The sequence below is a fragment of the Heliangelus exortis genome, chromosome 8, assembly GCF_036169615.1.
Source record: "Heliangelus exortis chromosome 8, bHelExo1.hap1, whole genome shotgun sequence".
NCBI lineage: Eukaryota > Metazoa > Chordata > Aves > Apodiformes > Trochilidae > Heliangelus > Heliangelus exortis.
In genome coordinates this window covers 29,972,491-29,988,823 of record NC_092429.1, presented here as the reverse complement: position 1 = coordinate 29,988,823, position 16,333 = coordinate 29,972,491, and the positions used below count along the sequence as shown (strand labels likewise).

General features: G+C 49.7%; 1 protein-coding gene across 2 annotated transcripts in view; it reads right to left on the bottom strand.

Annotated features, from left to right (window-relative positions):
* PBX1 (PBX homeobox 1) overlaps positions 1-16,333 on the bottom strand; it is a 124,554-nt gene that overhangs the window by 104,450 nt on the left and 3,771 nt on the right. For both annotated transcript variants that reach the window (XM_071751387.1, XM_071751389.1), the window contains exon 2: positions 16,007-16,080. In XM_071751387.1, the coding sequence (XP_071607488.1) occupies positions 16,007-16,080 (74 nt within the window). The remainder of the gene's footprint in view (positions 1-16,006; positions 16,081-16,333) is intronic.

The window sequence follows — 16,333 nt, the reverse complement described above, 5'->3', positions numbered from 1 at the left end:
ACACCTTGTGGCACCCTGCTGCACTCAGTCGGGCTGGGATGCCCAGTGGGAAACACATCGAGGCAGATGGCAAAGCTCCCCCAAACCCCAAATCCTCTCTGGTGTGGGGGACTCTTGCACCCAGATGCCCACCAAGGGGGAAGCTCACAGCAGCAAACAAGTGGCTAATTTTTACTGGCTCTGGATCCCTGAAAAGATCTGCTGAAAAGGTGGTAAAGCCTCAATGCCGAAGTCACCTGGGAGGGTATTTTCAGAACATCACCTTCCCTTTTAGCAACAGGCTGCAACAAGACCCAGCAAGTGGAAGGCTCAGGCTATGAGAGACCCAAACCTCAGCCCCCATCCCAGAGGAGTGAACCCCACCTGCAAGAGGGATGAGCTCTGCTTCTCTAGCACCTCACCCTGCACAAGCCTGCTCCCACTCCCTGGGCACCTCGGGGCACCCAGTACTCCCCTCTCTGCAGGGACCCAGCCAGGTGAGGCATCTCCATAGCTCCCTGTCACACAAGGAGCCACCACGACACCACACATCAGAGCCCAAACCCACCCCCCTGCCACCAGAGTGAGCGCCAGGGCTGCCCATGGGCAACCAGTCCATAGGAGAGGCTTGCCCCATAGCTCGCTGGGGATGAGAGTCCCTGGTTATACCAAACCAGCACCTTTCTGCTCTCTTAAGCTCTCCACGAGATACCTGCGAGCTCAGTGCAACTCAGTGCAAACCTCTTGCACAACATCACACGCAGCGTGGCAGCCCCAGGCCAGAAGCCACCAAACACCCAAACCTTGCCAGTCACCAGGACCCACAGGAGAGGGATCCATGCCTGGCACGTGGAAACAAGCTGGAAAAAACACAGACCTCCCCAAGGTCCCCAGAGGAGCCACAATATCAGTTTCTGAGCAGTGCTCCTGCTGCAGCACAGGGCCCTTCCCTGCTGCCCTGGCTGGGCACAGCCCCACCTGATGCAACAGCAGCACTTTGCCAAACCAAGCACATGGCAGTGGGACGAGGCTGGGATGGGAACACACCCCAGCCACTTCCCTGCAGGGCTGAGGAGGTAAAAAGCTGCATGAAAAATACTCACAGCACTCCTGGCAAGCCAGGAACTCCAGGAGATATCCCAGCTTACAACATGGGGGATTCCCAAGCTTGGCTCTGCTCAACATGGACATCAGGGTCTGCAGCATTAGCAGAGTTTTGACTTAACTCTGCTCACCTCCTGCTGCCCCACTGCATTATAGGGAGTGCTGGAAGGAGCTTGTGGGTCATAAAAGGGCTTTCCCATCACCACAGCTCCCTCCAGGTCTGAGCTGTTGCACTGATGAGCAGAAACACCATGGCCTTACAGCAACCAGGGGAGAGGAAAGTGAGCCCACCAAACGACCTCCTACAGCATCCAGTGCTGCTGCTACCAGCAACACAGCACCAGGGCCAAGGAAAATACAAAGCCACCAAGCTAGCTTCTCTTAACAAGCAAGGAGATCTTTATTTTGCCTTGCAAAGACAGTCTGAAGACCACCTAGAGAGCTTGCAGGGTGGGTCAAAGGCTGGGTTGGGTGATCTCTTCCAACCAAAGACATTGTGTGACCATGTGCAGGCTCAGGGAAGATGGTCCCTAGCAAAAGAAGCAGGAATTGGAAGGGGAGACAGGGGAGCCCCAGGCCCCTGTCCCTCCCAGCACAGCCCCCTTCACAGCCACTGCTCTGCCAGAGCCAACATGCCAGGAGCAGGTAATGGAGGGTGTAGGAGACTCCCGAGATGATTCCTGTGAGTCAGAAGAGCTGGCCGAGGCCCAGATCAGCAAGCTCTGCAAAACTGGCAAACAAAAGAGGGCAAAACCTGGACCTCCCCAGCCCTTTCCTGCTGCCTCCCAGATAATCGTTGGCAGCTGCCCTGGCAGAGAGGGATAGGGGTGGTGAGAGGGGCCAGAGCCATGTGAGATGTTGCAGCCAGGGCTGGGGATGGAGACTCTCAACCTGACAAACTTTGGGGTGAACCGGTCACCCCAGCTCCCTGCTCACTCCTGGGACTCACTGAGCATGTTGGTTTCTCCTTTGCAAGTCCTTTTCTGACAGCAGTGTTTCCCCTCCCTGCTCACTCCCATAGCCGTGCCCTGAAAGCCAGGAAGAATTTGTCTACAGAAGGGACATTTACATCTCGGGGTGGCCCCAAGCAGGCAGAGCCCCCAGCCGTGCCTTGCACCACATCCCTGGATCTTGCTCCAGAGACTTCAACAGATAAAATGTTGTGACAGGCTGCAGCCACTTTTCTGCACCAGGAGGATCCCCTTAGGAGATCAAGGGGAAGGTTCTTGCTTTTCAGAGACAGACCTGAGGCATTTGGTCACAAGAAGATCCAAGCAGAGCCCAGGACATCTCTGCAGGATCACAGCACCTCTTGAGAAGGAGGTTTAGGCTGGATATTAGGAAACATTTTTTCACTGAAAGGGTTGTCAGACACTGGAATAGTCTGCCCAGAGCAGTGGTGGAGTCACCATCCCTGGAGGTATTTGTGGAGTTGGTCCTTAGGGACATGGTTTAGTGGTGAGCTTACTGGGGTTGGACTGGGTGATCTTGAAGGTCTCTTCCACCCAAAGACATTCTGTGATTTTCCATTAAAAACAGGAAGAAATTGAATGGGGGAGAAGACATCTTGAAGACGCTCCCTTCCCTTCTTGACAAGGTCACCTGAGCACCCCAAATCCCACCTTGGGTGCCTTTCCCAGCTTTTTGGTAGTAGTGAGGAGCCCAAGCTGGGCAGCTCCCCAGCTGAACCAGCCTGGCATGGGGAGGCCTCTGACATCAAACCCCCTCCCCTGCACCCACCACCTTGGGGGGGAGCCCTGGAGCTGGGTGTGATAGAAAACCAAGCCAAGACCAGACCAAGCCATCTTTCCTTGGGGAGAGGGAAGACCAAGTCAGGGCAATGAATGGATGTACCCCAGCTCTTCCCTACAGCCAAGCCCCTGTTCCAGGAGAGAGGAGATGCAGCCAGACCAGCAGCCTCCATCCTTCCATAATGTCCCATAGCCCCTTCCTTCCCCTGCTCCTGACTGCAGGCACACCCAGTGCTAAACACTGAGGCTACCTCCATCCGGTCCTTCCTCCCTACAGCTATTGTAGCTAAAAATTTATCCGGTTTCTGCCAAAATAATAAAAAAAAATAAAAAAATAGAAAAAGCAAGCTGTACCTCCCCTCTGCTCTTCAAAGTAAAAGCAGCTCAGCTCTGTACCCAGGCAGGGGGAGCAGAGTTTAAATATGAGTCCCCCCCATCCACCCAGCACTGCTCTGCTGCACTCCTCCTCCTCCTCTTCCAAGGACTTTCACACAGCCCTGTCCCGTCAGCCTGTCTGTGGCATTTGATTCCTGTCTGTCACTAAGTGATGAGGACAAAGGGTGAGGAGTCAGGAAAAGGTCTGAGCTACTTTGTTCATCGTCTGGATACGAACTTTGGATGAACTCCGTGGGGAAAGAGAAAAGCCGCATGGAGCCGGACGCACCATGCATAGCACTCAAAAAAAAAAGAAAAAAAAAAAAAAGGAAAAAAAAAAAAGGGAGGCTTGAACAAGGGGAAAGGGTGGGAGGGAAGAGGAGAGGAGAGCATTCCCCATCCCCATGGCGGCAGGCAGTCCTGAGAGCTCCCTGCTCCGAGGAGACAGAAGGATATTCAAAGCGCCTTCCCAGGAGGCATGTTCAATAAAGCAGGATGCCAGCACAGCCTTTTCTCAAACAAATCTGTTAGCGGCGGGCCAGGGGCCAGCCACAAGGGCTTGCTTTTTAAAGCAACCAAATGGGAATTTCCTAATAAAATAAAAAATTTTTTTAAGGCCCCACTGTGGCCGGGTTAGAGGGAAGCTTGCTGGCAGCAACAAGAAGTATCTTACGCACGAGACCTCTCTGGGAGCACGAACGCTGAAATAAGGCACAGGACCTTGTAATCATAGAAGGGTTTGGGTTGGAAGGGACCTTAAAAATCATCCAGTTCCAATTCCCTGCATGGGCAGGGACACCTCCCACAGCCCAGGCTGCTCCAAGCCCCATCCAACCTGGCCTTGAACAATTCCAGGGATGGGGCAGCCACAGCTTCCCTGGGCAACCTGTGCCAGGGGCTCAGCACCCTCTAATTCAAGAATTTCTTCCTAATGTTTAACCTAAGTCTCCCCTCTTCCAGTTTTAAGCCATTTCCCCCTGAACTCTTGCTACACACAAGGGCCATACTGGGGGCTGGTCATCATCAGCCTTCCCAGCAGAACCCAGCAGAGTGGGTGAACATCCTGCCCAGGATGGGGACTCCTATTTAATGATGCTGGTGCTGCTGGATCCAGGGCTATTTTGAGACCAGCAAGTAAGAGAAACAGAGGGAAAAAGACAGGGCTGGGGATAGAGAAGGTAAATGAAAACAAATCTGCTCTATTACTGCCTGAAACCCAAGGAGACTGATTAAAGCAAACAGCCTCCCTGCCCCTTCCAAAGGGTTGTCTCGTCTGCTTCCTAAATCTGATTCCCATTTGTCTCTATATGGTTCTCATTTGTTCTTCATTTAGGTCTCCTCCACACTCCTCACTTGGCCCAGGAGAACCCTCTGGAGAACTGTGGAGCCAGGCTTCACCCAGGAGCCTGCAAGGGCAACCACTGGCCAGCACCAGGACATTCCTACCAGGAATTCTGCACCGGGCCAGAGATGCAGCAGAGGAAGGCAGAAGGCTGCCAACTACATGTGATGGCCAAGAGGCCAAGGAAATCCTTGGAAAGAGCTGCATGGCCTCCCAAGGATGCTGGCAGAGGCCTGGGTGCCTCTGAGGCAGCAAACCAGATATCCCAAAGGGTGAAACAAAAGCAGTAACACAGCAAGGGACTGGAGACCCACCACACACCCTGAGGACTCGCAGGGTTCACACAAGTGGTTTTTCTCTCTTCATCAGCAGACAGCCTTCTGATTAAGCAGGAGCTTAAAAATTAGCTTAATGGAGCTCCTTTCAAACACAAACCACAGGGACCTCTCCTAATTGCAGAGTTCCTTTCCCAATCCCAGCCTCCAGATGATGAAGCAGGTCAGTCCACCTCCCTTGCCTGCAGCCATGTGCCTTGGCACACAGAGCCAGCACCTTCCATCAGCTGAGCTGAACTTCCCTGGAAGCACCACCATCCCATCACAGCCCTCCCAGCTCTCCCCCTGGCTGTTAACCCCCCCAAGCATCCAGCCAGCCAGGCACCCTGCCTTTGCCCAAGAACACTTCCCAACCCTAACCAAACACGGCAGAAAAATGGAAATAATCTCTCCTTCCACCACTTTGCCACTTGCCCCAGGAGCACGGAAAGAGGAGGGATTTCCCCTACCACTTATCTCCTTCCATATCACTTGTGGGTTTTTCAGAGTAAACAATCCCCATCTGCCCTTGGGATCATCTCCCCAAACCTCCAGCCATGGCACTGTGCTCTTGTACACGCTGCCCCACCTCCCAGAGCACACGTGGGTCAGGACTCCACAAGTTTCTAGAACCGAAGGGCCATTTCTAAGGAGAAACCCCAGCCCAGGCTATGGGCTCCCTGGACATGCACTGCAGACTTTTCCAAATGGAAATCCATTTTTGGACACAACATACAACCCAGCCCAGACCCGGCTGCCCAACTGATCCAAGCACCACATGAGGAAACTGAGCAGAGGCTGAGCTCTGCGTGGCCAGGGCCAACCCTGCATCCCCCCAGCATCAGTGTGGGGGTCCTGATGGTTGCCAGAGGTACCATCACACTACATTATGTGGTTTTTTTCCCCTCCTGCTTGCCGCCCAGGCAGAGGATGCGGTGCCCACGAGCCCATCTCCCCACTCCTTCCTTCCTGCAAGGAAAGCAGAGACCCTGACCTTCTCCTCCACATCCCCCCCAGCCCCTCTGCAGCTTAAGCAGCCCAGGTGAGCAAATGTTACCCAATGCCCTTGCCGGGAGGAAAGTAAATTCCACCCAACGGGGGAAATGCCAGCTGCAGTCAGACCCTGGGATGTGCAAATAGCAGCCGGGGACCTTCGGGAGAGGAGCAGCCTGGGCCCAGGCACTCCTACTGATAATCCTTCTTGGGATGGCCTCTCCGAAAGCTCCCGTATCCGAGGAAGGATGCTAATTTGACTATTTGAGGGAGTGCAAAAAATAATAGACTAAACATTTGCTCCTGAGCTAAACGACCTTTTCAGCCACATGGGGACAGAACTGCAGCGGGGCTTGGGAGCACTGCTGGCTCCCTGCTCCCAGGTTCTGTGCCCACGGGTGCATTTCAGGGGCTCTGTGCCCCCCTCCCCTCCTCCAGCCACCCCTGCTGACCCAGCTAAGGAACAGCCTCTTTGGCAAAGCCTGCATGGAGCAGGGAGAAGTGGTCAGCTCGCTGGGCACAGCGCTTGGTACAGCTTCACATCTCTGAAAGCATCAAGCAGGGAATTGCTCCTCAGGTTCCTTTTTCCCCTCCATCAGCAAAGCATATTGCAACTTTCCTTCCCAGCACCAACACATCCTCTGCTGTGATCAAGCATTCAGGATTTTCCAGGGCAATCATACACTCACCAAAACCACCGTCCCTGCCACCTGCTCCCCCCAGACCCAGAGGTGCCCAGGGAGCAGCAGGCTCCTGGCTCTCAGCAGGCACATGCACAGCACAACCTGACAGCCAGAACCTTGACAAATTCCAATCAGAAATAAATAGGTGGCTCCTTGCAAAGCAAGGGTCAGACACCTTTCAAAACATCACCTCCACCAGGCTGGTGGAACGTGTCCCCCACCTGCAACTTTCCTACATAAAACACACCAGGGGGAGGCTGTGTCCTATGCCATGAAGTCAGGATCAATGGCTGAGGCTCCTTCCAACTCATTTATTGTAGCCTGTGAGCTGTGCCTTTTGTCTAGAGATGTGCAATAATCCTACTATTGCTATATTTGCAATAATATTTTGGCAATAAAAGCAATATATTATCGAGGCAATCATTTTGCATCTACCATCCTCCTTCCAAGCAAAAAAAAAGCCTAAGTAAAAACACTTGCAACCTCTTAAAATTAGAGAGTTAAAAGGCAAATTCAAAGCTCGAAACAGGAGACCAAGCCCTCCAGAGGCTCCAGGTACTGTATCATTCTTAATGCTTCACTAGAGAATCACTGCACAGGGAATGAAACAAAAACAACAAAAAAAAAAGGATGTGTGTAAACAGGCAAACCTACACCCACCAGCAGCTTGGGTTTTGAAACATTCATGTTGAAATTAGAAAGGCACGTTTCTGAGAGTTATGGGCAGATTTGCTTTCAGTTTGGCTCCAGCCTCGTAAATATCAAATGTCAAAGGGAACAGTCAGGCCGAATTAGGAGAAAAATATCCTGGTGCTCCAGAGATTTATCCAGGGTAGGGACCGACGGAGTTGGGAAAGGAGCAAACAGTGGCAGTGGGCAGCAGCAAACACTCCACAACTGGAAGGGTATTTTTGCCAGTTAACCATCCAGAGCTAACTCTGGGATTTCAAAACATTATCCAGCCAGGAGAGAAACCTGATTTTCTTTTTCTGATAACGAGGACCAGCAGATCAGCCAGCCTGGGCCAAACAGGGGGTTACAAAATGCTGCCTGTAACACAGAAAATGGGAGGTGGGAACGATGAGCTGAGATCCTGGACTTGCACTGAGGCAAGAAACAAAAACCCAGCCACCCTCATTCAGGCAGCCTGATCCCATCTGCAAGGGCAGCTCTGCTCGTTTTTCACTAAGGCTGAAGTAAAATGGCAAAGTTATCATTTTAGATTAGTGTGGCTCCTCACAGCACTGGCTGTTCCAAGGGTTTTCGATTTATCAGTACATTAAAAAAAAAAAAAAAAAAAGGGGGGAGGGGGGGGTGAGGTATGGGGGGTTGGGGAAACGGGCCATGAGTTTTGGCCAAGCCAAAAAGCTATTTTGGGCCAGGCTTCTCCTATAAATAAAAGGCCGACTGGGGAGAGGACAGTGACAATATTCTGCTTACTCAAGGTGTCAGAGGGGATTTCTATTATCCACACTGGCCACTCACTCCCCCAAAATGCCAAAAAGCAGGGAGAGCAGAGCCCTCTTCACAGCAGGCAGTGAAGAGGCTGCACCCTGCAGCCATCCCCTCCATCAGCTGCCTCGCCTTCACCACCAGGAAAAGGAGCTGGTAAAGGCAGCTTTCTGTTCCAGCTTCAAAATAAATAAAAAAAGAACACAGGGGCAGGGCTCACAAACACAATGCCAAGAGATTTCATTCTTCAGCGATTCGTTCTCTGGGTTGTTTTTTTGGTTGGTGTGGTGTTTTTTTTTTTGGTTTTTTTTTTTTTTTTTTCTTTTGGGGTTGTTGTTTTGGTTTGGTTTTAATTGACACATTTGCAAACCAGTAATTCCAGCCCGACCAATCCCCCAGCACTGGGAGCAAGCATCACCCGAGTCCCTCCCCAGCCCTGCCTGACAACACCAGGCTGTGATGTATTCAGCCCACAGCCTCCTCAGGCCATGGCTTTCTGTAATTTATCCCCACACCGCCCGCCACGTTGTGTTATTTAAGTCGCCGGGGGATGCAACGCCTCCACTCCAGTTTCCAGCAGAAGCTGCCGACCACCCTGCCCACAAAACCAGCATTTTTTTGTTTCACAGAGGGTTTCCAGGAGATGCTCCCCCAAAGGCGCCGCGGCGAGAGGAGGCACCTCGCTGGAAAAACCCTGATCCTGACACCTCCCCGTGCACCCCGGGGAGGCAGCACCCTGCAAAAGCTCCACCTGGCACCTGCAAACACCTCGGGGAGCCCAAAAATCATGGGTGGAGGGCAGCCCAGACCTGCTGGAGGTGTCGGGGTGACCTGGCACTGTTCACAAAATGTTTCTCTCCCCACAGGGACTGTCTGACCAGCCCAGACAGAGCTGGAACATCTCTAGGTGGGTATTTGAGGAAAGCAAAGGACACAGATTGAAGTTGGTTTATTAGATTATGGACAGCCCCATGCAAATAGGGCCATATTGATCCGATCTGCAAACACCTGGCTGGGAATACGAGCAGCCCCTGAGTATACAGAAGCTGCTGGAGATTATTAACCAGATCCATTGCTGTAAATCACATTACCTCCTCCCAAACCCCAACCCAGCACTGAGTTCCCCTCTGCTAGGTGCTGTACAGTGCACATCCTTGCAGTGTGGGGAGGCATCACCTCTCCCCACCCAGCACCCCAAAAGCCCAAAGATTCAGCCCCAAAGCAGGCAGCCTGGCAGGGGCATCCTGATCTAAGGTTCAAGGGCCAGGGCTGTGCAGGCCACATCCCCCCCAAGAGTCCCCAAAACAAAGTGACAGAGGGTGAAACTCACTGATGTAGGAAAGCTGCCCCAGAAACATAAGGCAGGCACAAGAAGTACGGGAAAAAAAAAAAAAAAAAAAGTGGAAAATAAAATCATGTATTCAGATGCAAACTCGTCCCCTGCTCTCACAGGGTACCTCATATTTTGCACCAGCTGCAAACCATCCCCACCCAGTGCAGAGGCCCTCTGCCTCCCAAACCACCCCAACTGTAAGTGCATGAATTCCAAACTACCAGTAAAATGCTTAACATCACAGTTCCAAAAGCTCACGAAACTCACTGCAGATCTTCATTAGCAGAGAAGGCAGCAGCTCTCAGCAACTGGAAAACAAGGTGCTGAACCAGAGGTAGAGAGAATCCCATTTCCTCTCTTCTCCCCCCAAAATACCCAGCTCTGATTCAGCAGAAGCACCACCAGCAGCACAGCCTCATCTATCTCACTGTAAACAAAACCCTTTATATTTAAACCACCCCCCTGCTCCCCTAAAGAACTGCTGCATGCAGTAATTTCCTGGTGAGAGGGGGGAAAAAAAAAAAAAAAAAAAAAAAAGCCATGATGAAATTGTCTCAGAGTTTCTCTGCGTTTTGTTTACAGCCACTGCCCTCAAACACAGGGCCAGCACGCAGTGCCTGAGCCTGCTAACAGGAATAAATCCAACATTTGAGATCATTTAGAAAAGCTCTGCTTGCAGACACTCAGTGCTCCAAGGGGGAAATCCCTTTTGCAGGCCTCAAATAAGGGAACTCAAACCATTTTTCCCTGGAGAAATTTAGGCCTGAAAGATCTTCCGAGTTCCTCGTTTGGAGCTACAAGGCCCAGTAACAAGATCTTTTTCCTTGGACTCACCCACAGCACTTTCCTGCCAGAACCACTTCGAGGTGAGGGGAGATGAAGCTGAGAGATACCTGTGGCAGTGGAGAAGGCAGCCAATATGTTGGCTAAGAGGATGCTCTGGCTGGCTGTTATTTAGGGGTTAATATAGATCTTTTTTTCCAGCGTTATATTATTTTTTCAGCATAAAGACTCCTTCTCCTCTGCACCGTGCCCAATGCTGTCAGCATCCGACGAGCAGGCTGCTGGCACAGCACCTTCCTGGACCCCTGATTCCCTGGACACAGGCACCCAAAACCTGCTACCAGGGGAGCCTGGGGTAAGCCAAGACTGGGAGACATGAGATCTGGGTCAGGAGAATGAGCTCATCCATCCCCCAGGAGCAAAAAGATGAGGCAGGAAGAGTTGGGACCCAGCAAGGCCTTCAAAGAGCATCCTCCTGGTGCACCCCAATCACAGCAAAGTTTACTCAACATCAAGCACCCACAAAAGTCAAGCCTGGAAACAAAACAAATGGGTTTGCTCCTGTTCAAAGTGCAGGGAGTCCCTCAGGAATGGTGATGTTGTGCCCGGGCCAGACCTGGCTTCTCCACTTTGCCAACAGAGCCAAGGAGGAGAAGGTGGGAGGAAAAGCCCACTGGCAGCCTTGTGCTTCCCACCTCCTCCCCAGGAGGATTGCAGGAGGCCAGTTTTCATTAAACTAATTAAGCTTGCTCTGTTCAAAGAGCTCTAACCACATGCTACCAGGGGAGAGGAAGAAAATATAAAACTAAAAAGGAAAAAGAAATCTCTCTGCCAGCACAGTCCTCCAAACCCACCCATCCCCAGCAGATTCCTGATGGACAACACCAGGCTGGAAGAGGAAAGCCCAGGAAATGGACTCACTGCAGTGACACAGGTCCAGCCCTGAAGAGCAGACCCCACTTCTTCCAGCCACTGGGACCTACTGGGATACGTGCCCCTTCCCAGCAGGGTGACTGGTTTCCATCCCCTCCCAGTCAGCCCCCAGAGGTGGCCGCTCCTCTTGGGGTAACACGGCCCAAGCCAAGGTCTCCCAGATGCTGCCTTCCCTCCCCAAACATCCCCATCTTCCAGCCCCGTGCACATTCCCTTCCCTCCTTTCCCTTGAAGGGAACATCAGGTTTCTGGAAGTAATTTAGCTGTGAGCTGCAAAGAGGCTTCCTTGGGCAGTGCAGGCTGGCTGGAGGCCCTGCTCTCCCAAAATGTTTTGCCTTCCCCCAGCAGGGGAGAGAGGGAAGCATCCCTTCTGCCTTCAAAGCCTTTCAACTGGAGGAAAAGAAAAATAACAATAAATATCAAAGCAAAGGCTTCCTCCCCTTGGAAGGGCAGGAGGGGGAGCAGCCGGGTGAGCGCACCCCGATGGGTGCTCCGGGGCTGGAGCCCCAGCATTTTCCTGCCTCGATTTTACAGAAGCAGAATGAAGCCTTTAGGTGCAAGAATTGCATTGAAATTCAAATCAGGACGTTTTAACTCTCCCATGGCTTTGGGAAACCTCAGTGGAAACATCGGGTAAGAGGGAGGGCAGAGTTTGAAACCCCAAAGAAAGGCTGGGAGGGGGGGAGCAATCCAACTCATCCTGCCCTGCAAAAAAACCTTCATCCCAGGGGCAGCCAGCTCAGAGCTCTGGGACAGACCCCCAAAACTCCAGCACTGCACCCACCAGGGCTGCCCCTCTTCTCCCTCTGCTGCTCCTGGTGGGGCTTTACTTGGGAGGGGGTGAACTGAAGGGAAGGAGGGAGGCAGAGAGAAAGAAAGAAAGAAAGAAACCTCGTATTGTAATTGCTATATTAAAGAGAAATAGCAGGCAAGAATAATAAGAGAGGTGTCAGAAGTGAAATACAGTAACAGACATTAAAAAAAAAAAAAAAAGACTACAGTTCTGCAATGGGGGTGTTAATTGAAGACAGAGCGGGAGAGAACAAAGGGGTGTTAAGGAAGAAAAGAAGGGGGAAAAAAAAAATCCTACCTCCTCCAAAGATCTGAGTTAAGTTTGGTGAAGATAATGCACAGAGAAAGGTAGCTAATAGCTATATAAGGTGCTGCTTATGTTCTAAAATTAAAAAAAAAAAAACAACAAACCCATTATTCAAAAACAATCGCATGGCTAATCAGTGCTGCCTATAAATATTCCACTTTGTAAATTCTCCCCGTTGGTGGTATGTGTATTTTTTCTTTTAAACCTGAATTATCTGAGCACAGAAGGGCAAGGGGGTTAAGAAAATAAAAACCAGAGGAATTCAGATCCAAAGTCAGGGTCTTTTTAAGAAGCAGAATTTGCCCAGCGTCCTCACCTCCCCCAAAAGAGCAGAGAAAGTGAAAGGATGGGAAAAGCTCTTAAGGAGGAGGAATCAGATTAAATGGTCATATATCCTGTGCTCAGCCTCTCCCCGCCAGTCCCTGCAGAACGAGATGGGAGTTGGGAAAGGCTCGCAGCTGAAATAGATGCTGCTGCATTTTGACAGCAGATATTTTCCAGTTTGCCATCCAAGGACCCCACGTCTGTATACGCCTTGCCTGAGTCTTCTGCTTAGCTATTCTGCTCATGCAGAGAGAGGCTTAAAAAAAAAAACCCCAAAAACCAAAACAACACAAGGTGGGGGGGGGGGGGAGAGGGGAAAATAATCCATAAAGACAGAGCCCCTACTTCTGCCTTCAAACTTTTTATTAATCAGCAATGGGATTTCCAATTTCAGTCCCTATTGACGGAGGAATCAATTGTATTTAGGACAACAATGCCTCCCATTTCCATAATTATTATTCCAAAAAGCCAGCCAGCCATTTGAAGGCAGTTCTGCCCCTTCCCTCGTAACAAAGAGACCAAGAGCAAGTGAAAACACACTAAATGAACACCGACAATTTTTACCTATATTTAAGCAGCAATTTCCCACACACACACTTCCTGCTCCCATCAGATCAAGCCTCTGAACTTTTGTTACTTTTAAGCAGATATCATCCGAAAAGAAACAACCTCCAGGTTGCAGAAAAAAATTTTAAAAAATGAAAAAAAACAGCCTGGGGGGGATCGTCTTATTTTTAGAAGCGTTGATAAATGCTTTAAAATAACCCAAGTGCAAACGGGAACTCTTCGGCCAACACAGACGACCTCTTTTTTTTCCCAAGAACTTTATGGACACTTTGGGTTTGCTCAAGACAACGTTAAGGCTATGAAATATTAGCCATAATGTTGCAAGAGACGGTGGTAAAGTCTCCGTAAGGCTCTGGAGTCACTTAAATCAGGTGGCGGGGTAACCAAAGGCACATTTCTGCACATCATAACGCCGGGGGGAAGATGTACACAGGCACTTTCAAACACCCACCAGTGACCGCAAGCAATCACCAGGATTTCAAACACCACACGTGCAAAAATCTGGGAAGCAACACGGAAAGTGGGAAGAGGGAACTTGGCTCGACTTCCACGCCGCTGCCTGTGAGGAAGGAGTGAGCAAAGCAGGAGCGGGCGATGCCCTCAGCCTCAGAAAAAAAAAAAACAAAATAAACCCCACAAGGCTAACTTCCTCCTAGCATTAGGCCCACAAAGTAATAATGAAAAAAAAAAAAAAAGAATAAACCAAAACCATCTGGCCATTTGCTTCCTTAACAAAGTGTGACTTTTGGGGACGCTGATGAGGGAGAGGGAGGAGGTCTCTGAATTTGCAAACTAAAATAATTCACCGCAAGCCTACCCGAGGACAGATAAACAACACTCCAAAAGCTACCTGGATTCAGCTTCCTCAGATACCTCTGTACAGCACTCCATAGCCAACTAAACCAAGCACAACAGCAACAAATAAAACCCTTAAAAAAAATTAAAACAAATAAATAGAGTAAGATAGCCCCAGTCCACACCTGAACACCCTTTACCTCCAGCAGCACGCTTCACTCTATTCCATCTCTCTGAATTTTACTCAGCAGACAGGAATTATCACAGCCAAGCCCCATGGATGTGTAGAGCTCTGCATCCCTCCCCAGCTTGCCCGGAGCCCACAGTCCTCCCAGTATCCCCCGGATTTCCTCCCAGGTTTGGTAGCAGCAGATTCCCCATCCCATAACTTTGTGACTGCACCAACAGCAAAGCCGAGCTGGGGTTCATCAGTTTCCCTGCCAAAAAAGCACCCCTGCCCAGGGATATTTGAAACACAGCATCAAACACCCAGGAGGAAAAGGCAGACAAACATTTTGCTGGACTCACACAAAATAAAAGGAGAAAGAGAGAAGAGGGAAAGGAACTTGGTGGCTCCTTTTGGGGTGGCACCCAGGGAAAAAGCTACAAAACCACACATAAAATTTAATCTCCAGGCAGACTCCCTCACATTACATTCTACAAATGCCACAAAGGTTCCCATACCAAACCCACTGCTTGGTATTCTGGAAGCTCCATAGGGATGGGCTCCTCAGGAAGGTCAGAGCCGGCCCCAGAGCCGCCAGGACTTCAGAGAGCCGAATGCCATCGGTGAGCGCTTTGTCTGGGCTAGAGCCTGCACAAACAACCCTTAACAAAGGGCCCCCTTAGTCATTTTATATATATTGCAAGAGTCAAGTAATTGTATTTTCAATCAGCTGCTCACACTCGTAGGTTTTATATATATATTTATATATATATATATATTTAAGAAAGAAAGAAAAAAAAAAAAAAATCAGACGCAGATTCCGGTTTCTGAAAGCTGTTCCCCTTTTATGTGTAACTATCAATGTATATCAACTGGGTGTGCAATCATATTTATTGTCACTTTCATTCATGTCATGCCCTTGCTTATATGGTTTAGATATGAATTATTGACTGTTACAGTCCTTGTTGTAAAAGGGGAGGGGGGTGAGGGGAGAAGTCAAGTACTTTGCAGTGTGCTAAAACAAGGCAGCTGGACCAGCATAGAAAAGCCAACCCCATCACCTCTGCTCAGCTCAGAAACCCAACAGCAGAGACAAACCAAACCACCCCACCCCCTCCTCACCAAATTTCCTTCATTTCTTCCATTTATTTTTTTTATGAAAAAAAAAAAAATTAAGAAAATTCCGACAAATAAATAAATAAGTGGTGCACGTTGCTAAATGTCCTTCCCTGAGCATCTGTTGTTTAAGATCACTCTTGATTGATGACTGCTATTTTTTAATTGTTGCCTTTAAAATTTAAATGCCCCCCTGGGATGTGTTATAAGTGTGTTAGTACATGGTAGGAGGTCTGGAAAGTGGGAAAAGGCAGAGCCAATGCTCTCATGCCATTAGCTTATTTAGAAGCCCGAGAACACCCCATGCCATAAAACAACAGTACCCTAAAGTAACTAACAATCTGATATATTGCTTTCACTAAAGGCAACTGACAACTCACTCTTACATGAGCTAGCCTGGGTGACTGGCAGACAAGAGCATTTTAACCCTTTCTTAAAAAAAAAAAATAATAATTAAGACACCTTTAGATTTACCACAATAGTGACAGCAGCAAAATTGCACAATTTCATTTTGCTGAGCTCTCCCCCTTGCTACTCTGTACTGAGATTTTATTTATTCTTTTTTTTAAACAGTGCCACATCTTGAAGAAAAACTAGAGCAAGAATAAAATTGCAAGGGGGTTGATTTTTTTTTTTCCCTCTCTCCCCAGAGAAAGCAATAAATAAAAAGAGGCTATACAATGGAAATTAAACCACGATATTTTCCCTTCCAGACACAAACCACATCTTGCAAGTCCACTGCCAGAAGCATTAAATACCAGCAAGTTATGTCTCCACGCTTTAATACCACTATGTGGGGGACAGAGGCAAAGTTGGTAGAATAAAACCCTCAAAGTGGCAGGGAAAAAAAATATAAAATATAAAAAAAATAGAGAACCAACAGCATCGGTTTCCTACCTGTTTTCTCTTTGATTTCACACAAGACATTGAAAAGGGCTGGCTTCATCCTGTGGCAGTTTAAAGCATGTTTCCTGGAGAGAAGAAAAGAGAAGAGGGGGGGTTTGAGGTCAGGGTGTCACCGCCAGGAACAATTTCCCAAATTCGCCGCAGCTGTGTGCCCCAGGTCCCACCTGAGCTGCCCTCGGCCCTGCTGCCATCCCAGCTGGGGCTGGAGCTGCAGGGCTGCAATCAGCCCCACACCTACTCCAGGTGAGATGAATTATGCCAATTTAGGAACGGCTTGAAAAATCCCCTTTGCCACCAAGTGGCTCCCACCGCCGAGGC